This window comes from Oryctolagus cuniculus, chromosome 8 (genome assembly GCF_964237555.1).
Source record: "Oryctolagus cuniculus chromosome 8, mOryCun1.1, whole genome shotgun sequence".
NCBI lineage: Eukaryota > Metazoa > Chordata > Mammalia > Lagomorpha > Leporidae > Oryctolagus > Oryctolagus cuniculus.
The window spans coordinates 37019891-37036279 of NC_091439.1; the positions used below are offsets into that span (position 1 = coordinate 37019891).

At 40.9% G+C, this 16389-nt stretch overlaps 1 protein-coding gene across 2 annotated transcripts in view; it reads right to left on the reverse strand.

Moving 5' to 3' along the window:
• The window catches only part of INTU (inturned planar cell polarity protein), a 108600-nt gene that overhangs the window by 53086 nt on the left and 39125 nt on the right, over positions 1–16389 (reverse strand). For both annotated transcript variants that reach the window (XM_051819869.2, XM_002717241.5), the window contains exons 3-5: positions 15976–16061; positions 6763–6966; positions 1778–1896 (exon numbers count right to left, since the gene is read on the reverse strand). In XM_051819869.2, coding sequence (XP_051675829.2) covers positions 1778–1896; positions 6763–6966; positions 15976–16061 — 409 coding nt within the window. The remainder of the gene's footprint in view (positions 1–1777; positions 1897–6762; positions 6967–15975; positions 16062–16389) is intronic.

The window sequence follows — 16389 nt, forward strand, 5'->3', positions numbered from 1 at the left end:
TCTAACACTGACTTTGGTGATGGTTGCACCTATCTGTGACTATACTAACAACCTATCATTTGTATACACTCTAAATAGATGACTCCCATCATCTATAAATTATATCTCAATAAAGCTGTGAATAGGGGCCTGCGCTGTGGCGTAGTGAGTTAACACCCTGGCCTGAAGCGTCGGCATCCCATATGGGTGCCAGTTCAAGACCCAGCTGCTCCATCTCCCATCCAGTTCTCTCTTTCAAATAAATAAATAAATCTTAAAAAAAAAATAAAGCTGCTAACAAAATAAAGAGGCCTGAATACAAAATTATACACTAGATGGAACCTCAGGTACTATATTCTTAAAAATGGACTAATTTCTATGGCCTGGGAAAGCAGTAGAAGACAGCCCAAGTCCTTGGGCCCCTGCACCGTGTGGGAGACCCGGAAGAAGCTCCTGGCTCCTGCCTTCGGATTAGCACAGCTCCAGCAGTTGCAGCCATCTGGGGAGTGAACCAGTGGATGGAAGACCTCTCTCTCTTTCTGTACCTCTCTCTGTAACTCTGTCTTTCAAATAAATAAAATAAATCTTTTAAAAAAAAGTCATAGGGTTAAACTTAGCTTTCATCTACAAAAATAAAGCAACTCTGTTGTCTTACAGATCCTACCTCTTGTAAAATCATGGAAGTACCATTTTTACCAGAAGATGGGAAAAGTAAAAACCTAGAAAGTTCAATGTCATATTTCATCAGTACTATGGGGACCTTACAATTTGAAATGAACTTTCTTTGTAAATTCTAAATTGTTAAAATATTTAAAAAATTGTTTAGAATACTGAGATTTATTTAAAAGAAGATAAAAAAAACCAACAGCTTGGCAGGCCCTCTGCTTCCAGTTAACTATGGCATTTCAAAGTCAGAGGGGCCGGCGCCGTGTCTCAATAGGCTAATCCTCCGCCTGCAGCGCCAGCACACCGGGTTCTAGTTCCGGTCGGGGCACCAGATTCTGTCCCGGTTGCCCCTCTTCCAGGCCAGCTCTCTGCTGTGGCCAGGGAGTGCAATGGAGGATGGCCCAAGTGCTTGGGCCCTGCACCCCATGGGAGACCAGGAGAAGCACCTGGCTCCTGCCTTCGGATAGGCGCAGTGTGCCGGCCGCAGTGGCCATTGGAGGGTGAACCAATGGCAAAGGGAAGACCTTTCTCTCTGTCTCTCTCTCTCACTGTTAAAAAAAAGTCAGAGGTTGATAAATCAATGGAGATTTGATATTCGGACCTCTGATGGGCTGTATGTGTGCTGCCTTTCCAAAAATTACTTGACGTCAGTTTTGCATCCACCACTGCATAAACTTCACAGATGACACTGAATTTGGAATGTTCCTCCTAATGTAATTTCTAATAGCAATGTATTTTTCCATGATCCTAAGTATAAGTACATAATACTAACTGAAAAATCCAGTGTTTAGTCATTCTCGCCAAACACTAAAGTATTGCCTAGCAAGTTAACAATCAAAATAAAAACATGAAAAAGCCAAGACTCACAATAATGCCATGCTCCAAAGTTACCACCTTCTATAAATTATAAATATAGGTCATTTTAGCTCAACGCTGTTACTTAAAGTGTACCAAAATATCCAGATCTACAGCTGTACTGGGAACCTGCACGCTAAATCCAATAGATGACTGCCAGAAATAACTTACAAGGAATCAAAACCCACAGATATTTGTAAAATATATACTTTTCAGCATTTTACTTGTCAGAAACAAGAAGTACAAAACAGAGATAAAGCCAAATAGAAATAGTTACCTGGTAACTTGTGTCCCAGTTACATTTTCCAGCATATCAGACAGGGTGAGAAAAATCCCTCTTACACTTTTCAGCTTCTGAGATGCTTCAGACATTGGATAATGATAAAGAATCTCTTGCTGTTAGAAGAAAGGAAACAGACACGATCAGATCCCTGAAATTTCCCAACTATCATGTTGGTCATGCAGTGCCCAGATTTTGTGTTAAGAAAAAAAAAAATGAATCCTTTCACCTTCAGAGGGAGATTTATTCAAACACAAGGACAGAACTATGCCTGCAGTTTGAGCACATTAACTAGCATTTAAAATAATACATATGAATTGAGTTAAAGATGCTAATTGGTCATGATATAAAATATATGCTAAACAGGATACTGATTATTCAAAATTACAGCTAATTTCAAACAATAGTTTTAGACTTTAACCTTCCTAATAATAGCTTGTAATACTAACATATTATTATACAAATATTCTCACCTCTTGTGTTAATCTAGCTACACAGACACCACATGCAACTTTTAGGATTCTTCAACTCAATCACTCTCATACTGACTTTTAAAAGAGAAAATCTTCATCACCTATAGTGAAGTCATCATAAATTTGTTTAGTCCAAAGTAAGATTGAAATTAAATTTATGAAGTAAGTATACAAAATGAAATCACATTAGTAAAAACAGGAAAACAAAAGTATGACATTGTAAAATCTTATCTATATTAAACTTGGTGTTTGTTTTTTTTTTTTTTTTTAAATTTTTGACAGGCAGAGTGGACAGTGAGAGAGAGAGAGACAGAGAGAAAGGTCTTCCTTTTGCCGTTGGTTCACCCTCCAATGGCCGCCGCGGCCAGCGCGCTGCGGCCGGCGCACCGCGCTGATCCGATGGCAGGAGCCAGGAGCCAGGTGCTTTTCCTGGTCTCCCATGGGGTGCAGGGCCCAAGCACCTGGGCCATCCTCCACTGCACTCCCTGGCCACAGCAGAGAGCTGGCCTGGAAGAGGGGCAACCGGGAAAGAATCCGGCGCCCCGACCGGGAATAGAACCCGGTGTGCCGGTGCCGCTAGGCGGAGGATTAGCCTAGTGAGCCGCGGCGCCGGCCATCTATATTAAATTTGAAATGGCCTGCATACCACAAATTAATCTGAATTCAAACTTCAAAAAGTAATATAAGTTATGGAAAATACTAGATCCATAATATAATTCACAAAAAGCTTCCAGTTCACTGTCTTCAAGAAGAGTATGTTCCCAGGAAACAGTTTTTGAGAAATAAAATAATAAATTTCAAGATTAGGATGTGCATGCACTGTGTTAAGACTTTAACACAAAGAGATGAGACATTCTCACATCACGTTTTCCTGTTTTTTTGAAGCAACATCTATCTTCCTCACAAGGCCAGCAGAAAGCAGGCAAAATAAAGTTTTCGAGATAGAAACCATGCTGAACCCAGAGTAGCTTCCAGGTACAGTATAATGACTACATACATAAATTAATGTAGCCACAACTGAAAATCTAAATTACTTAAATATCTTTTCATGGCTCCCCACTCCCCACCCAAAAGTGTTCTAAACCTTGCTTTGGTGTCTTTCTATACAAGAAATAATTACATGACATGGAGTTCATGTCTTGGAGACTTTTACATTATGACAAAAATAAATAACTAGAAACTAGACACATCAGCTTTATATACCTACTAAGCACATTCAATATATTCAAAGTACAATAGAAGATGTTGGCCAAAAATACACTGCCTTACAATATGAATTTTCTTGCAACATTTCTAGTGTAAGAATAGTTACCAAACATTATTTTATCTCTAGAAATGAAGTCAAACGGCAAGTATCTTCTTTTGTGTCTACCTAATAAAATGTAAACCCTGGCCAATAAATAATTTTACTGTAGTTAGCCCAAATATCAAACACAACTTTAAACAAACAACCATATACCCTTTGATTAATTATTTGAAATATCACAGTTTATAGTCCTTTAACTTGAAGAAGACAAGCTTTTATTAAATATGTAACTCCCAGAAAACCAAATGACCCTATGACATTTCATTGTAAAACAAGTCACACCCATAAAAAAAGGTCACTTGAGAAAGTCTCTCTTCTAGCCATAAAAGCTTCACTATTAAAGACTTGGCAAGCTCTACTACTCCTAGCTGGTTTAATTAGCTGTATTTTTAAGCACTTGTTAGTGGCATGCAATTGCAGCAGCCTCTCCTCTGTTCAATGAAAATAAAAAGCTCCTCTTCATTACAATGTTGATACAGGGCTGGCAACAGACAGAAACCTATTCATTGGACAAATATCTACACTCTTTCCCATGGAAAGAAAGGCAAGGATGACAAAAGGTCTTCGCAGGATTCTGCTCCAAAAAAACACCCAGAAAGATTCAGGTTGTTATCGTCTCATAAATTTGTCCTACGTTTTCTGTAATAAATGCTTAAATGTCTCTTTTCTTTTAGAGATAATAAGCTACCAGTAATACACACCAGAAATTCTTCAGAAATAAGAATTATTTGCTGTAGGTCTTCATGTATTTTTCACAACAAAGAAAATTACAACAATATGTAAAACTAAATCCCTTCTTTGCCATTTCAATTGTTTATTATATGTCGATGCATGAAGCAGCCCAAAGAAATGCATCCCTTGGATAAAATGGTGTTGGCACTGAGAATGGAGGCTGAAAGGACTTCAAAAGCAAAGAGCGACAGGCATTCGGCCTAACGACTGGGCTGCTGGCTCAGACGCCCACATCCCCTGTCAGAGTGGCTGGCTTGGCTGACTGGCTGCGGCTCCTCACTCCAGCTTCCTGCTAAGATAGACCCTGGCAGACATCACTTGAGGCAGCTCAAGTAATTGGGTCCCAGCCACCCATATGGGACACTTGGATGGTGTTTCAAACTCCTAGCTCTGACTCAAGCCCAACCCTGGCCATTGTGGGCATTTAGAAAGTGAGCCAGGAGATGGGAGTCTATTCCTTCTTCCCAAAACAAACAAACAAAAAACCCAAAAAAGTAAATAAATAATATAAAGCAGATAAATGTAGATTAGCTGAAAACTTTTGGGTTCTTATTTTTGAGGAAAGCATAATGGAACATTAGATGCTTTGAGAGACTGTCACGCTGTGAAACTGGATCCATGGCCAAAATGTACTGTACTTGTTTTGCAAGTAGAGCTTTCCAAGGGCATGCTCCCTGTACTCGTCCAACTCCCTTTCTCATTACCACAAAGCAAGCTGAGCCTCGGCTGGGAGTGGTGAGTGGTGGGTAGAAGGCCAGAAGCAGGGTCGCCTCAACAGCTGAGGCCCACAACAGCTTCACTCAGAACACTGAGAACATTGCTCCTGGGAGGAATTAACATAGTTCTCACGGGAGCCCAGTTACTTCTTTCAAGAAGGTTGTTATTAGAGAGCAAGACTGCCCTTTCCCTGGTCTCTCTCTGGCTTCTTGTCTTGCCATATGATCTCTTCTGCTCACAATCCTGCCTTGATGTGATGCAACCAAGGAGCTCTCGCCAGCAGTTGAATCAATGGGGCCACCTGATGTTGCACTCTCAGCCTCCAGAACTGTGAGCTAAATACATCTCTTTTCTTTATACATTACTTAACATTAAGTACTTTGTTACAGCAATGGAAAACAGATAAATACGAAATTTTACAACAAATAGTTTACACATTTTTAATATATAAAATATAGTAAGTAGGTACTAAAATTATTCTCAAATTATGGAATCATAAAAAAGAGCACTAAAATATTGATGACAATAGCATGTAGGTAAAGAGGAGGGGAAGCTGGAGTTAATGTGTATTAGGAGGGGCCGGTGCTGCGGCATAGTGGGTAAAGCCACCACCTGAAGTGCCGGCATCCCATATGAGTACCAGTTCACGTCCCAGCTGCTCGCACTCTTCCAGTCCAGCTCTCTGCTATGGCCTGGGAAAGCAATGTAAGATGGCCCATGTCCTTGGGCCCCTGTACCCGCCTGAGAGACCTGGAAGAAGCTCCTGGCTTCGGATCGGCACAGCTCCGGCCATTGTTGCCAAATGGGGAGTGAACCAGCGGATGGAAGATCTCTCTCTCTCTCTGCCTCTCCTTCTCTCTCTGTGTATCTCTGACTTTCAAATAAATAAATAAATCTTAAAAAAAAAATGTATTAGGAGCCTTGAGTCATTTTGAAAAGGGGTTAAGATAGGGTTTAACTTTAGAATCTGTTAAGACAAATAATAACTTAAAAATTAGAGTTTATAACAGGAATAATAATGATATAAGGAGTCAAAAATAGGTAAGAAAAATGTTACAAAAAAGGCAATTCAAACAGAAATTTCTAAAGAAGGTGGCAGAAACAAATATATCTATACTGTATAAAAATGGTTTCATTGAGCTTGTCAGTTAGAAGTTAAAGATTGACAGATAAAAATTACATTTATGAGAGACACATCAAAACCATAAAGATACAGATGACAAAAAACTGTCTCAAATATATAAAGAAAAAATATTTAGAACTGGAGGAGAAAACAGACAAATCCCTATCAATGTGGAAGATTTCAATGTTTCTCTTAATTATGAATAGACTAAACAGACACAAAATGTGAACCTAAGTAATAATTCAAAACATTTGTGGGCTGGCATTGTGGAATAGTGGGTAAACCTGCCACCTGAGATGCTGGCATCCCTTATGGGTGCTGGTTCATGTCCACACTGCTCCACTTCCAATCCAGCTCCCTGCTAATGCGCCTGGGAAAGCAGCAGAGAATGGTCCACATGCATGGGCCCCTGCACCCACTTGGCAGACTCAGAAGAAGCTCCTGGCTCCTGGCTCTGGCCTGTCCCAGCCATGGCCATTGTGGCCATTTGGGGAGTGAATCAGTGGACAGAAGATACCTCTCTCAGCTCTCCCCACCCCAGCTGCCTTTAAAGTAAAATAAATATATCTTTAAAAACATTTTTTTAAGCTGTTCATTATTCCCTGGGAAGATACTTTAGAGAGGAACTCACCTCTTCCTTAGATGCCTCTGAGTCAAGCTGAAGTGTGAGATACATAACGATATGAGGGGTGCTCAGGGCATTCTGCAGGACACCATCAGCCCCCTCTCCCCACAGAAGCTGGACTAAATCGTTTGCACTTGACTGGGCCTTTTTCTGTCTTGGTTGGGCTGTTTCCTTTTTCACAGCATATGCATTTTCAAATGTCAGTTTCACCTTTAAAAAATGAAAACAACTGGTTGATTTTTCAACAAAGGAAAATGAGCTGCAAGTTTTACAAACAAGGATCTGTGCACACACTCAGGCATGCACAGTACACATAAAGCACCCTAGGGAAGGTTCCTGATGGCAGGGGCAGTATGCTCTCTACACAGTTGTATCTCCAGTTGCTAAAACAGTGAGTGACCTATCATTGTAAACATCTCTTGAATAGGAATATATAATGCACTGTCCCAAAATTCATTTATTTAAGTGTAATCACTGTGAGCAAACAGTGATCTGACAGTGTAAGAGTTAATGATACATTATGAATGCCATGGCACTGACACATCTGGGGGAGATAAAGAGATTAAGAGCCACCTCTCACAACCAGCTGGCTGTCTTTTCAAATGAGGTAGTATTTCAATATTCTTCTCTCAGACATTCTTTGTGGTCCTTTAGAGCAAAGGTCAAAGATAAACAAGTATCAGCATGCTGGACAGTGGACTATCGCCCTGAGGAGACTACCGGTTTATCAAGACAGGTTTAATTTCATGGCCTGCTGTCAGGATTGGTAAGAGTCCAGAATGTGGCCATTTTCCAGTCGTTGAAAGGTAGCTTCCACTTCTCAATTACCTTTCTTTGAAAAAGGAGACGTTTGTCTGGATGCCAGTTGGCCAAAGACAACTCACTTACTTCAAGAAAGGACCAGATGTGTCTCAAAAAGAAGTTTTCAATCAATATAGTTAATTTTGTATAGTCAGGACATCATCAGAAGCTATATGAAAACAAAGTACTCTTGATGTCTAAAAATCTCATGAGAATACACACGAGTAAAATGGACATTCTAACAGTATTGATCCATAGAAACTTCCATTTAAATATTAAAGTCCAATGATTCTTTTCTAAAATATAATCAAATTTCAAAAGCCAAAAAATAAATTCATGCTTGATCAAGAATAATGAAGCATAGTCATACTGAAAAGCAGATAAAATTGTTTGTATATTATAAGTTATATTTTTTGGGGGAAATATTTAAAAGTTATTTCTAAGACACAGAAATAATACCTATTTTTAAATAAATTATTGTAAATCATTTTCAAGGCTGAATTTAAATATATGATAAAAATGAACACAGCATTATCATTCTTTTTAAAAAATGAGCTTTAGGGTCCAGTGCTGTGGCAGAGCAGGTATTAAAGCCATCACTTGCAGTGCCAGCATCCCATATGGGTTTGAGTCCCGGCTGCTCTACTTCTTTTCCAGCTCCCTGCTAATGAGTCTGAGAAATCAGAAGATGGCCCAAGTTCTTGGACCCCTGAACCCACATGAGAGACCCAGATGAAGCTCCTGGTTCCAGGCTTTGGCCTGGCCCAGCCCTAGCTGTTGTGGCCATTTGGGGAGTGAACCAGTGGATGGAAGACCTCTCTCTCTGTGTCTCTGCCTCTGCCTCGTCTTCTCTGTTACTCTTTCTGCTTCACCCTCTCTATAACTCTTTCAAATAAATAAATAAATCTTTTTTAAATGAGCTTTATTTATTTATATATTTTCTTTAAAAAGTTAAATATCTTAAAAATATTACCTATAACTCCACCTACCCATTCACTGTTATTCATTCACATGATACTATAAAATAAATGCCTTTATGAAGAAAGCCTTCTAGTAGAAAAAAATACAGATACTCCTTTCTTTGTTGGAAAGGAGTGACTGCTTATGCTATATTCAGTTTTATCTGTAGCTGACTATGACATTTCAGGAGTACAAGTTACTTTTATGTACCAAAAGTGAGTGAAGCTCATATTTTCTGAGTCTAAGATTTTATTTTGTAAACAAGTGGGAAGGAAAGGAGAGGAGAACAGGGGAGGGGAGGAGGAGGACGGAGGGCAGGAAGGAGAGAGGAGAGGAAAGAAATGAAAAAAGACAAGGGGCCTAAATTCAACTATATGTAAGAATTGAGAGTAAAGGTAAAATAGGTCACGGCTACCAGTACTTTAGATAGAGAGGAGAAATTTTTCATAAAGTCATTCTAAAGCCTGATGATCATGTTCATTTATAAAACATTTAATGTAATTTCAAATGGAGATCAATACTAACTAAATTTTTTGTTTTCTATAAACCTGACGTTGAAAAATGGGCCCTTGGTCTTAGAACACTGCATCCAAAAAGGCTGAGTAGAAAATTAGTGTATGGGGGGAGGGGTAAGGAAACAGCAAGCTAAATAAAAACTGAAGAGACTGGAGCCAGGGCCATGGCAAAGTAGATTAAACCTCCACCAGCGCTGGTTCATGTCCCAGCTGCTCCACTTCCGATCCAACTCTCTACTAATGGCCTGGGAAAGCAGTAGAAGATGATCCAAGTGCTCGAGCCCCCGCACACACATGGGAGACCTGGAAGAAGCTCCTGGCTCCTGGCTTCAGATCGGCCCAGTCCCAGCCATTGCAGCCATCTGAGGAATGAATCAGTGAATGGGAGACCTCTCTCTCTCTCTCTCTCTCTCTCTCTCTCTGTCTCTCTGAGTGTAACTCTGCCTCTCAAATAAATAAATATTTAAAAAATAATTACAGAGACTATGAGAACAATCAAGGTCTACTGTCTGATGAAAATGAATAAGAGGTTAAGAGGAGAAAGAGTTAGAGATACTGTTTTAGAAATCATTACATAAGGATGAGAAACAGAATATTTGGTGTGAGGTTTTGATCCAGACAAACTACTCAGAAGCACTAATATGGCCTGAGAGACTGTTCTGAGGGCAGTATCTGTTCTAGTGGGGATGGCTCAATAAATGTATATGTAAGTTTACATACAACTATGAGCACAGGTAGAGGTGGAGGAGAAATCTGACTGGAGGAGGCACAAGATGAGGGAAACTCTAGGGAGGTGGATGGTGGCAGATGAGCTTGGGAGTGCAGGGGTGTGTGTCTGAGAGCTGAGTGGGAACAGTGAGCAAGGAGGAGGTGTGGGCCTCGGAGGAGGAAATGTGTCGTAGGACAGTGAGGACATCTCTCCCAGCTGACATTCTCACAGTTGGAAAGGTCAAAAGATAGGGTGTAACCCACCGAAAGTGTGAAAAGCAAATGAGTTAAACACACAAATTCACCAATTTTGCTTTAGGCAGCAACAACAACCCCACAGTTAAGACTGGTTTGCTATGCCTGGTGGGGAATGACATATGTACTTGAAAGCTAACTTTAATGTTATCCTTGGCAAAAGACATGGCTTCTTCTCTGAGGGGCAGGGACCTAATCCCCTCACCATGACAAAAACCCAAACAAAAACACACACCACAGAGCCGACCATTAAAATTCTTTAAGGAACCCTTTCAGCTGCCATTCTTCTGATTTCAGTGAAGCTGGCACATAATGCAAAGATAATTATACTTTAGAGAAGACATTTTTAAAAGCTCATATGTTAAGCAGCTGTGAATGTCAGGAAATCTGGTTGCCTTGATAAAATGAAAAAGGCTAAGACCAAAAAACCAAACTGAGTTAAGAGCTGTTTTTTTAAAAAGGGATTGATATACATAAATATTAAGGATATGGCACGTTTTATAGGAAAACACTTTTATTAAGCAACCCCTAATGTAAGTTGGTTTATATGAAACTTTCTTATAAAGGGTTTTCTGCCGTTCTTCCACAGATTTTCACCCATGCCAAAGTTCATGAGCCCTCCGCTGCGGCCTCTCTTGTATTCGTGCAATCTGTCCTTCTTTCCAGTTCAGGACATGATGCACTTTCCTCAGGCCCAAGGACATGCTCTCTATATTCATCACTTCCCAAATCACTTCATGGTTTAACTATCCCCTCTTCCTACCTCCGTCTTCAACCCACCCTATCTCAGGAGCAATGGTTCTTTAGCATCTACCAAACAGACTCTCTCTCAGGCTCTCAGGTTCTGAAGCAGCCGTGGAGACTGGTCGTCCTGCAGCTGCCTCAGTCTGCACTGACCCTCTCACAACACTCATGCTGTTCTCAGAAGGTCCCCTCTTCCCTCTCTGGCTCACAACTGGCAGATGCTTTCAATATTCCGTAGTCAAAAATGTGAAGGAATTGAGTCTAACCGGTTCAGCAAATGAATTCTCATCCATGCTCTTTTCTTGGGCAACTTCACTGAGTTACTCAAGATACAACCTGGAAGGCAGCTTGGACCGGTCTCCCTCCTACTGGAAGCACTGCTTCCTTCACTTCCCCTGCATCTTAAATCTCATCTACTCCTCTGCCACCACCGTAGTCAATGTCTTTGCTCAGGCCTTTCCCACCTTCCTTCTGCACTACTGCAAACCTTATCAGACCCAACTGGGCCTACCCTCCCCCAGTCAGGGTGCGTTTACCTAAAATGCAAATCTGGTCACATTAGTCCTCCACTTTAAAATATTAACATCTGGCTAGGCATATGACCAGTTAGGATACTCCCATCCCAGAATGTACTGAGTTCGATACCCATCTCTGGCTCCTGACTCCAGCTTCCTGCTATGTAGACACTTGGAGACAGCAGTGATAGCTTAAGTGGCTGGGTTCCTGTCACCCAGGGAGACCTGAATTGAATACTCAGTTCCTAACTGCCCATGGCCCAACTCTGGCCATTGCAGGCATTTAGGGAGTGAACTAGTGGACAGGAGCTCTTTCTCCCCACTCCCAAATATATAAATATTTAAAAATAAATACAATACTGAAATAGATGGTTATTTCTGGGTTCTGAGAATAGAAAGCATTTATAAATTTTTAGAATTTTTTTTTAATTTTCCTGTTTCTTAATTTTACCATAGTATATTTAAGTATCACTTTTGAATAGCAAGAAAATAATAAAAGCTAAAACAATCAAGTATCATCTTCTTTAAGAAGTTATAAGAGCTTTTCTTCAGGCCTAAGAAGTAGCTGAAGCCCAAGAGTCCAAGACTAATCAATGATCTGAAGGCTGATCTCCCAAGAAAGGAAGCGGGGCCAGCGCCGTGGCTCAAAAGGCTAATCCTCTGCCTGCAGCGCTGGCACACCAGGTTCTAGTCCCGGTCGGGGCGCCGGAGTCTGTCCCGGTTGCTCCTCTTCCAGGCCAGCTCTCTGCTGTGGCCTGGGAGTGCAGTGGAGGATGGCCCAAGTGCTTGGGCCCTGCACCCCATGGGACCAGGAGAAGCACCTGGCTCCTAGCTTTGGATCAGCGCGGTGTGCCAGCCGCAGCATGCCGCCGGAGCAGCCACTGGGGGGGTGAACCAACGGAAAAAAAAGAAAGACCTTTCTCCCTGTCTCTCTCTCACTGTCCACTCTGCCTGTCAAAAAAAAAGTGGGGGGGGGGGGGAGTGGGAAAAGCAGCTATGGCCCAAGGCTCAATGAGATCAACCCTTGTCAAATACACCTTGGACCCAAGCTCCCTGATGATGCTAGGAGACAGTATGATGTGCTGCATGCACACCTGTGTGCATGTGGAATAAATGAGTGTATAGAGCTGCAGCCAGGGATCAAGGTCACCAAAGTCAGTCATTAGAAGGGTACTTGTACTGTCACTTTAAATTTCTGAATTTTTAAAAAAAATCTATAATTTCTAAAATATTTCAAACCTATAGAGAAGTTATAAGAATGTAATGATCACCCATATATCCCTCATCCATTCTTCATCAGTGTTAATATGCTGCAGCATTTGCTTCATTCCATCTCTTCTCTAGCCTTGTTCCCTGCGCTTCTCCATTCCCCCCTCTCTCCCCAGATATCTAAAAAAAATTGAGGAGCTGAACTATTTCAAAATTATTTGAAGATATTTCCATGCTTCATCCCTAAGTGAAATATTTGTCTCATAAGAATAAGGGCATCCTTCTATACAACTATAATATAATTATCACACTTAGGAATTTTAACATTAAATACAACACTATTATCTAATAAAATTCAAGTTCAGATTTTCCCAATTGTGCCCATACTGCCATTCCCCACTGCAGTCCAGGATCAATCAAGGATTACTGACTATATTTACAGTCATGAAGCCATATAAAGACAGTGATCCCATAAGACTATAATGGAGTTCAAAACCTCCTATTGCCTGGTGACTCAGTCATCACAATGTCAAATCATAGCACAACACATGACTCACATATTTGTGGTGATGTTGGTGTAAAAAAATCTATTGTGCCACCAGCTGCATGAAAGTATAGCTTATGCAATCTGTGTACAGACATAAAAATAAATGACTGTTGGGGCAGGCACTGTGGCGTAGTGGGATAAGCTGCTGCCTGCATTGCCAACATCCCATATGTGTGCCACCGGTTCAAGTCCCAGCTGTTCAACTTCAGATCTAGCCCCCAGCTAATGCTCCTGGGGAAGCAGAGGAAGACAGCCCAAGTCCCTAGGCCCCTGCACCCACATGGGAAACCTGGATGAAGCTCTTGGCTCCTGGCTTCGGCCTGGCCCAGCCCGAGGACACTGCAGCCATTTGGGGGTGAACAAGAGGATGGAAGTTCTCTTTCTCTCTTTCTCTCCTTTTAACTCTGTATTTCTGTAAATCTGTCTTTCAAATAAATAAATAAATCTCTCTTAAAAAAGATAATCAATGACTGTTACTGCTATTTACTATACTTTTATCATTAGAGTGTATTCCCATTTATATTTTAATTTTACTATTCTGTGTTACACCCACAGCAGCCTCATAATGCAGTCTTTTACTACACCTCTTCATTGTATCATTTTCTCTTAGGTCTGATTTTAAGCCTACGCCACTTTGTTATCATGGTCCTAAGTAGTAACAGGCTATCCCGAGCAGGTACACCACACACTCTGGGTATACACACCATCCAGCTTTCTGTGACTATGTTCCCTGATGTTCACACAGTGACGAGATTGCCTAATGACACATTTCTCAGAATATATCCTATCATTAAGTGACACATGACTACTGTATGTCACTTTGCCTTATACTAGAATAGTTCTGTAGGCCTTTTTCTTTCATAATATTAACTTTTTGAATAACTTAAGATGACTGTTTTACAAAATGTGAAAACCTGGCTTTAAAAGAAATGATCTGAGGCCGGCGCCATGGCTCAATAGGCTAATCCTCCACCTTGCGGCACCGGCACACCGGGTTCTAGTCCCGGTCGGGGCGCAGGATTCTGTCCCGGTTGCCCCTCTTCCAGGCCAGCTCTCTGCTATGACCCGGGAGTGCAGTGGAGGATGGTCCAAGTGCTTGGGCCCTGCACCCCATGGGAGACCAGGAAAAGCACCTAGCTCCTAGCTTCGGATCAGCGCAATGCACCGGCCGCGGCGGCCATTGGAGGGTGAACCAACGGCAAAAAGGAAGACCCTTCTCTCTGTCTCTCTCACTGTCCACTCTGCCTATCAAAAAAAAAAAAAAAAAAAAAAGATCTGGGTTTTTTGTAGTTCACTAAGTACACAGGCTTTGCTTCTGGGCCTCATTCTGTATTCTGAATCTATTTATAACAGAAATTATTTAAAAAGCAAACAGAGAACTGCAGAGTTGGAATTGGGCTCAGAGATTGTCCTCTCAGATCCCCTCTAATTATAGATGAGGAAACTGGAACCCAGAAGACTTTGGAAACTTGTTCAGAACAAGGTTGAATCTGACCTCCTTCTCCCTGGTGATCTCTTTACCACATTAATCTCCTGGGCCATCTTCTACTGGATTACAAGAAGCTTTTGGACCACTTTTATATCCTGATTATACACAAAAAATGGTACCGTTAGGTATTCCCAGATTAAAATGGTAAAAATTCTTCTGTGACATTCTTCAACACTCTTCTTCTCTTAATGCTTGAATAACTGTTTCAAATGCCACAAATGCAAACTGAATACAACAGCTTTTTCAGAGACAAGTCCTTATCAATTAGTTTTGGCCCTGGAAGAACAAGTGGGCACAAATACCAAGATCCATATAGGTTGTATGTGAAACAGAAAGATCATGCTATGGAGTCAGTTTGGGTGCCAGTTCTTTGAGTTATTAATTTTGTATCTTGGGAAAGCATTATATCTTAGATTTCATTTTATATATAAAGTAGGACTACTAATTATTGGGAACAAAATAACTGCAACAGCCAGGGCTGGGCTCGTCTGAAGCCAGGAGCCAGAAACTCCATGTGAGTCTTCTGCAAGGGTGGCAGGGACCCAAGCACTTGAATCATCACTTGCTGCCTCCCAGGGTGAACATTTGAGCCATCTTCTGTTGCTTTTCCCAGGCTATTAGCAGGGAGCTGGACAGGAAGTGGAGCAAACAGGACAAGAACCGGTACCTATACGGGATGCCAGCATTGCAGGCAGTGGTTTTACTGGGCTATGCCACAGCGCCAGACCCAGGAATTCTGTTCTTCATCCTGATGAAAACAAACACAAACTTCATCCCCTCACTGCCTGATGGATCCTCTAACCTATCTAAACCATATCACCTTCCTGACGCCCCAAGAGAAAGCTAATTCCTGATGCTAATGAGAACAGACTATTCATAAATAAAAAATAGAGCACTTTCAAAATACATGTAATAACCTAAAAATGTCATCTATATTGCAAAATGTCAATGTGATTTATTATGAAAGAAATTTGATTTTATCTACAGGGATGAAAAATAATTCACTAAGCAGCTAAATAAAAATTCAGAAGGAAGATTTAACTCGAGACCAAAAAAAAATTAAAAACAGAATAACTAGCCTTCAAAATAAACAAAACCACATTAAGAAACTTTATAAGAATAGTGACTTTAATAACTAAAAGAACAGAAAATTTCATAACAGTTTAAAATGTCTCTTCCAGGAACTCTGTTGTCATTAGTACATATGGTAATTATAGTGGCAAGTTAGTAATTGTATGTTTTTATTATCACTGCTGTTGCTGCACTACATGGGATCAGTTTCATCTACAGATTTTTTCTTTTTAGAATACCTCAAAATATTTTTAAAAAGTTAGCAAGAGCTAACATTTCTCAAATAACCAAGTATCAATGTAACTCACCATCATACATAATTTTCAGAATCTTAAAGAAAGAAAATAATACAAGACATACTAATTTTACATAACATCATAAAATACAGAAAAAGAATGTCCACACCTGCATAGGTCCAGGAATGCAAGACAGAACTCTCTCTATGTTTTCGGAGGTTACGTCAACATCATTCACAGCAACAAGGACATCCCCTGAAAGCACAATGAATAATGATAAAAGACAGCTGTGTGGCTATCTTAACCCAAACAGACCTAGGAGCAGAATATTAAAAAGTATCTATTCTGGGGCTGGGCCGTAGCATAGTGAGTAAAGCTGCCACCTGTAGTGCTGGCATCCCTATGTAAGCCAGTTCGAATCCCAGCTGCTCCACATCCGATCCAGCTCTCTGTTATAGCCTGGGAAAGCAGAAGATGGACCAAGTGCTTGGGCCCTGCACCCATGTGGGAGACCCAGACTCTTGGCTCCTGGCTTCAGATCAGCACAGCTCTGGCCATTGCAGCCAATTGGGGAGTGAACCAG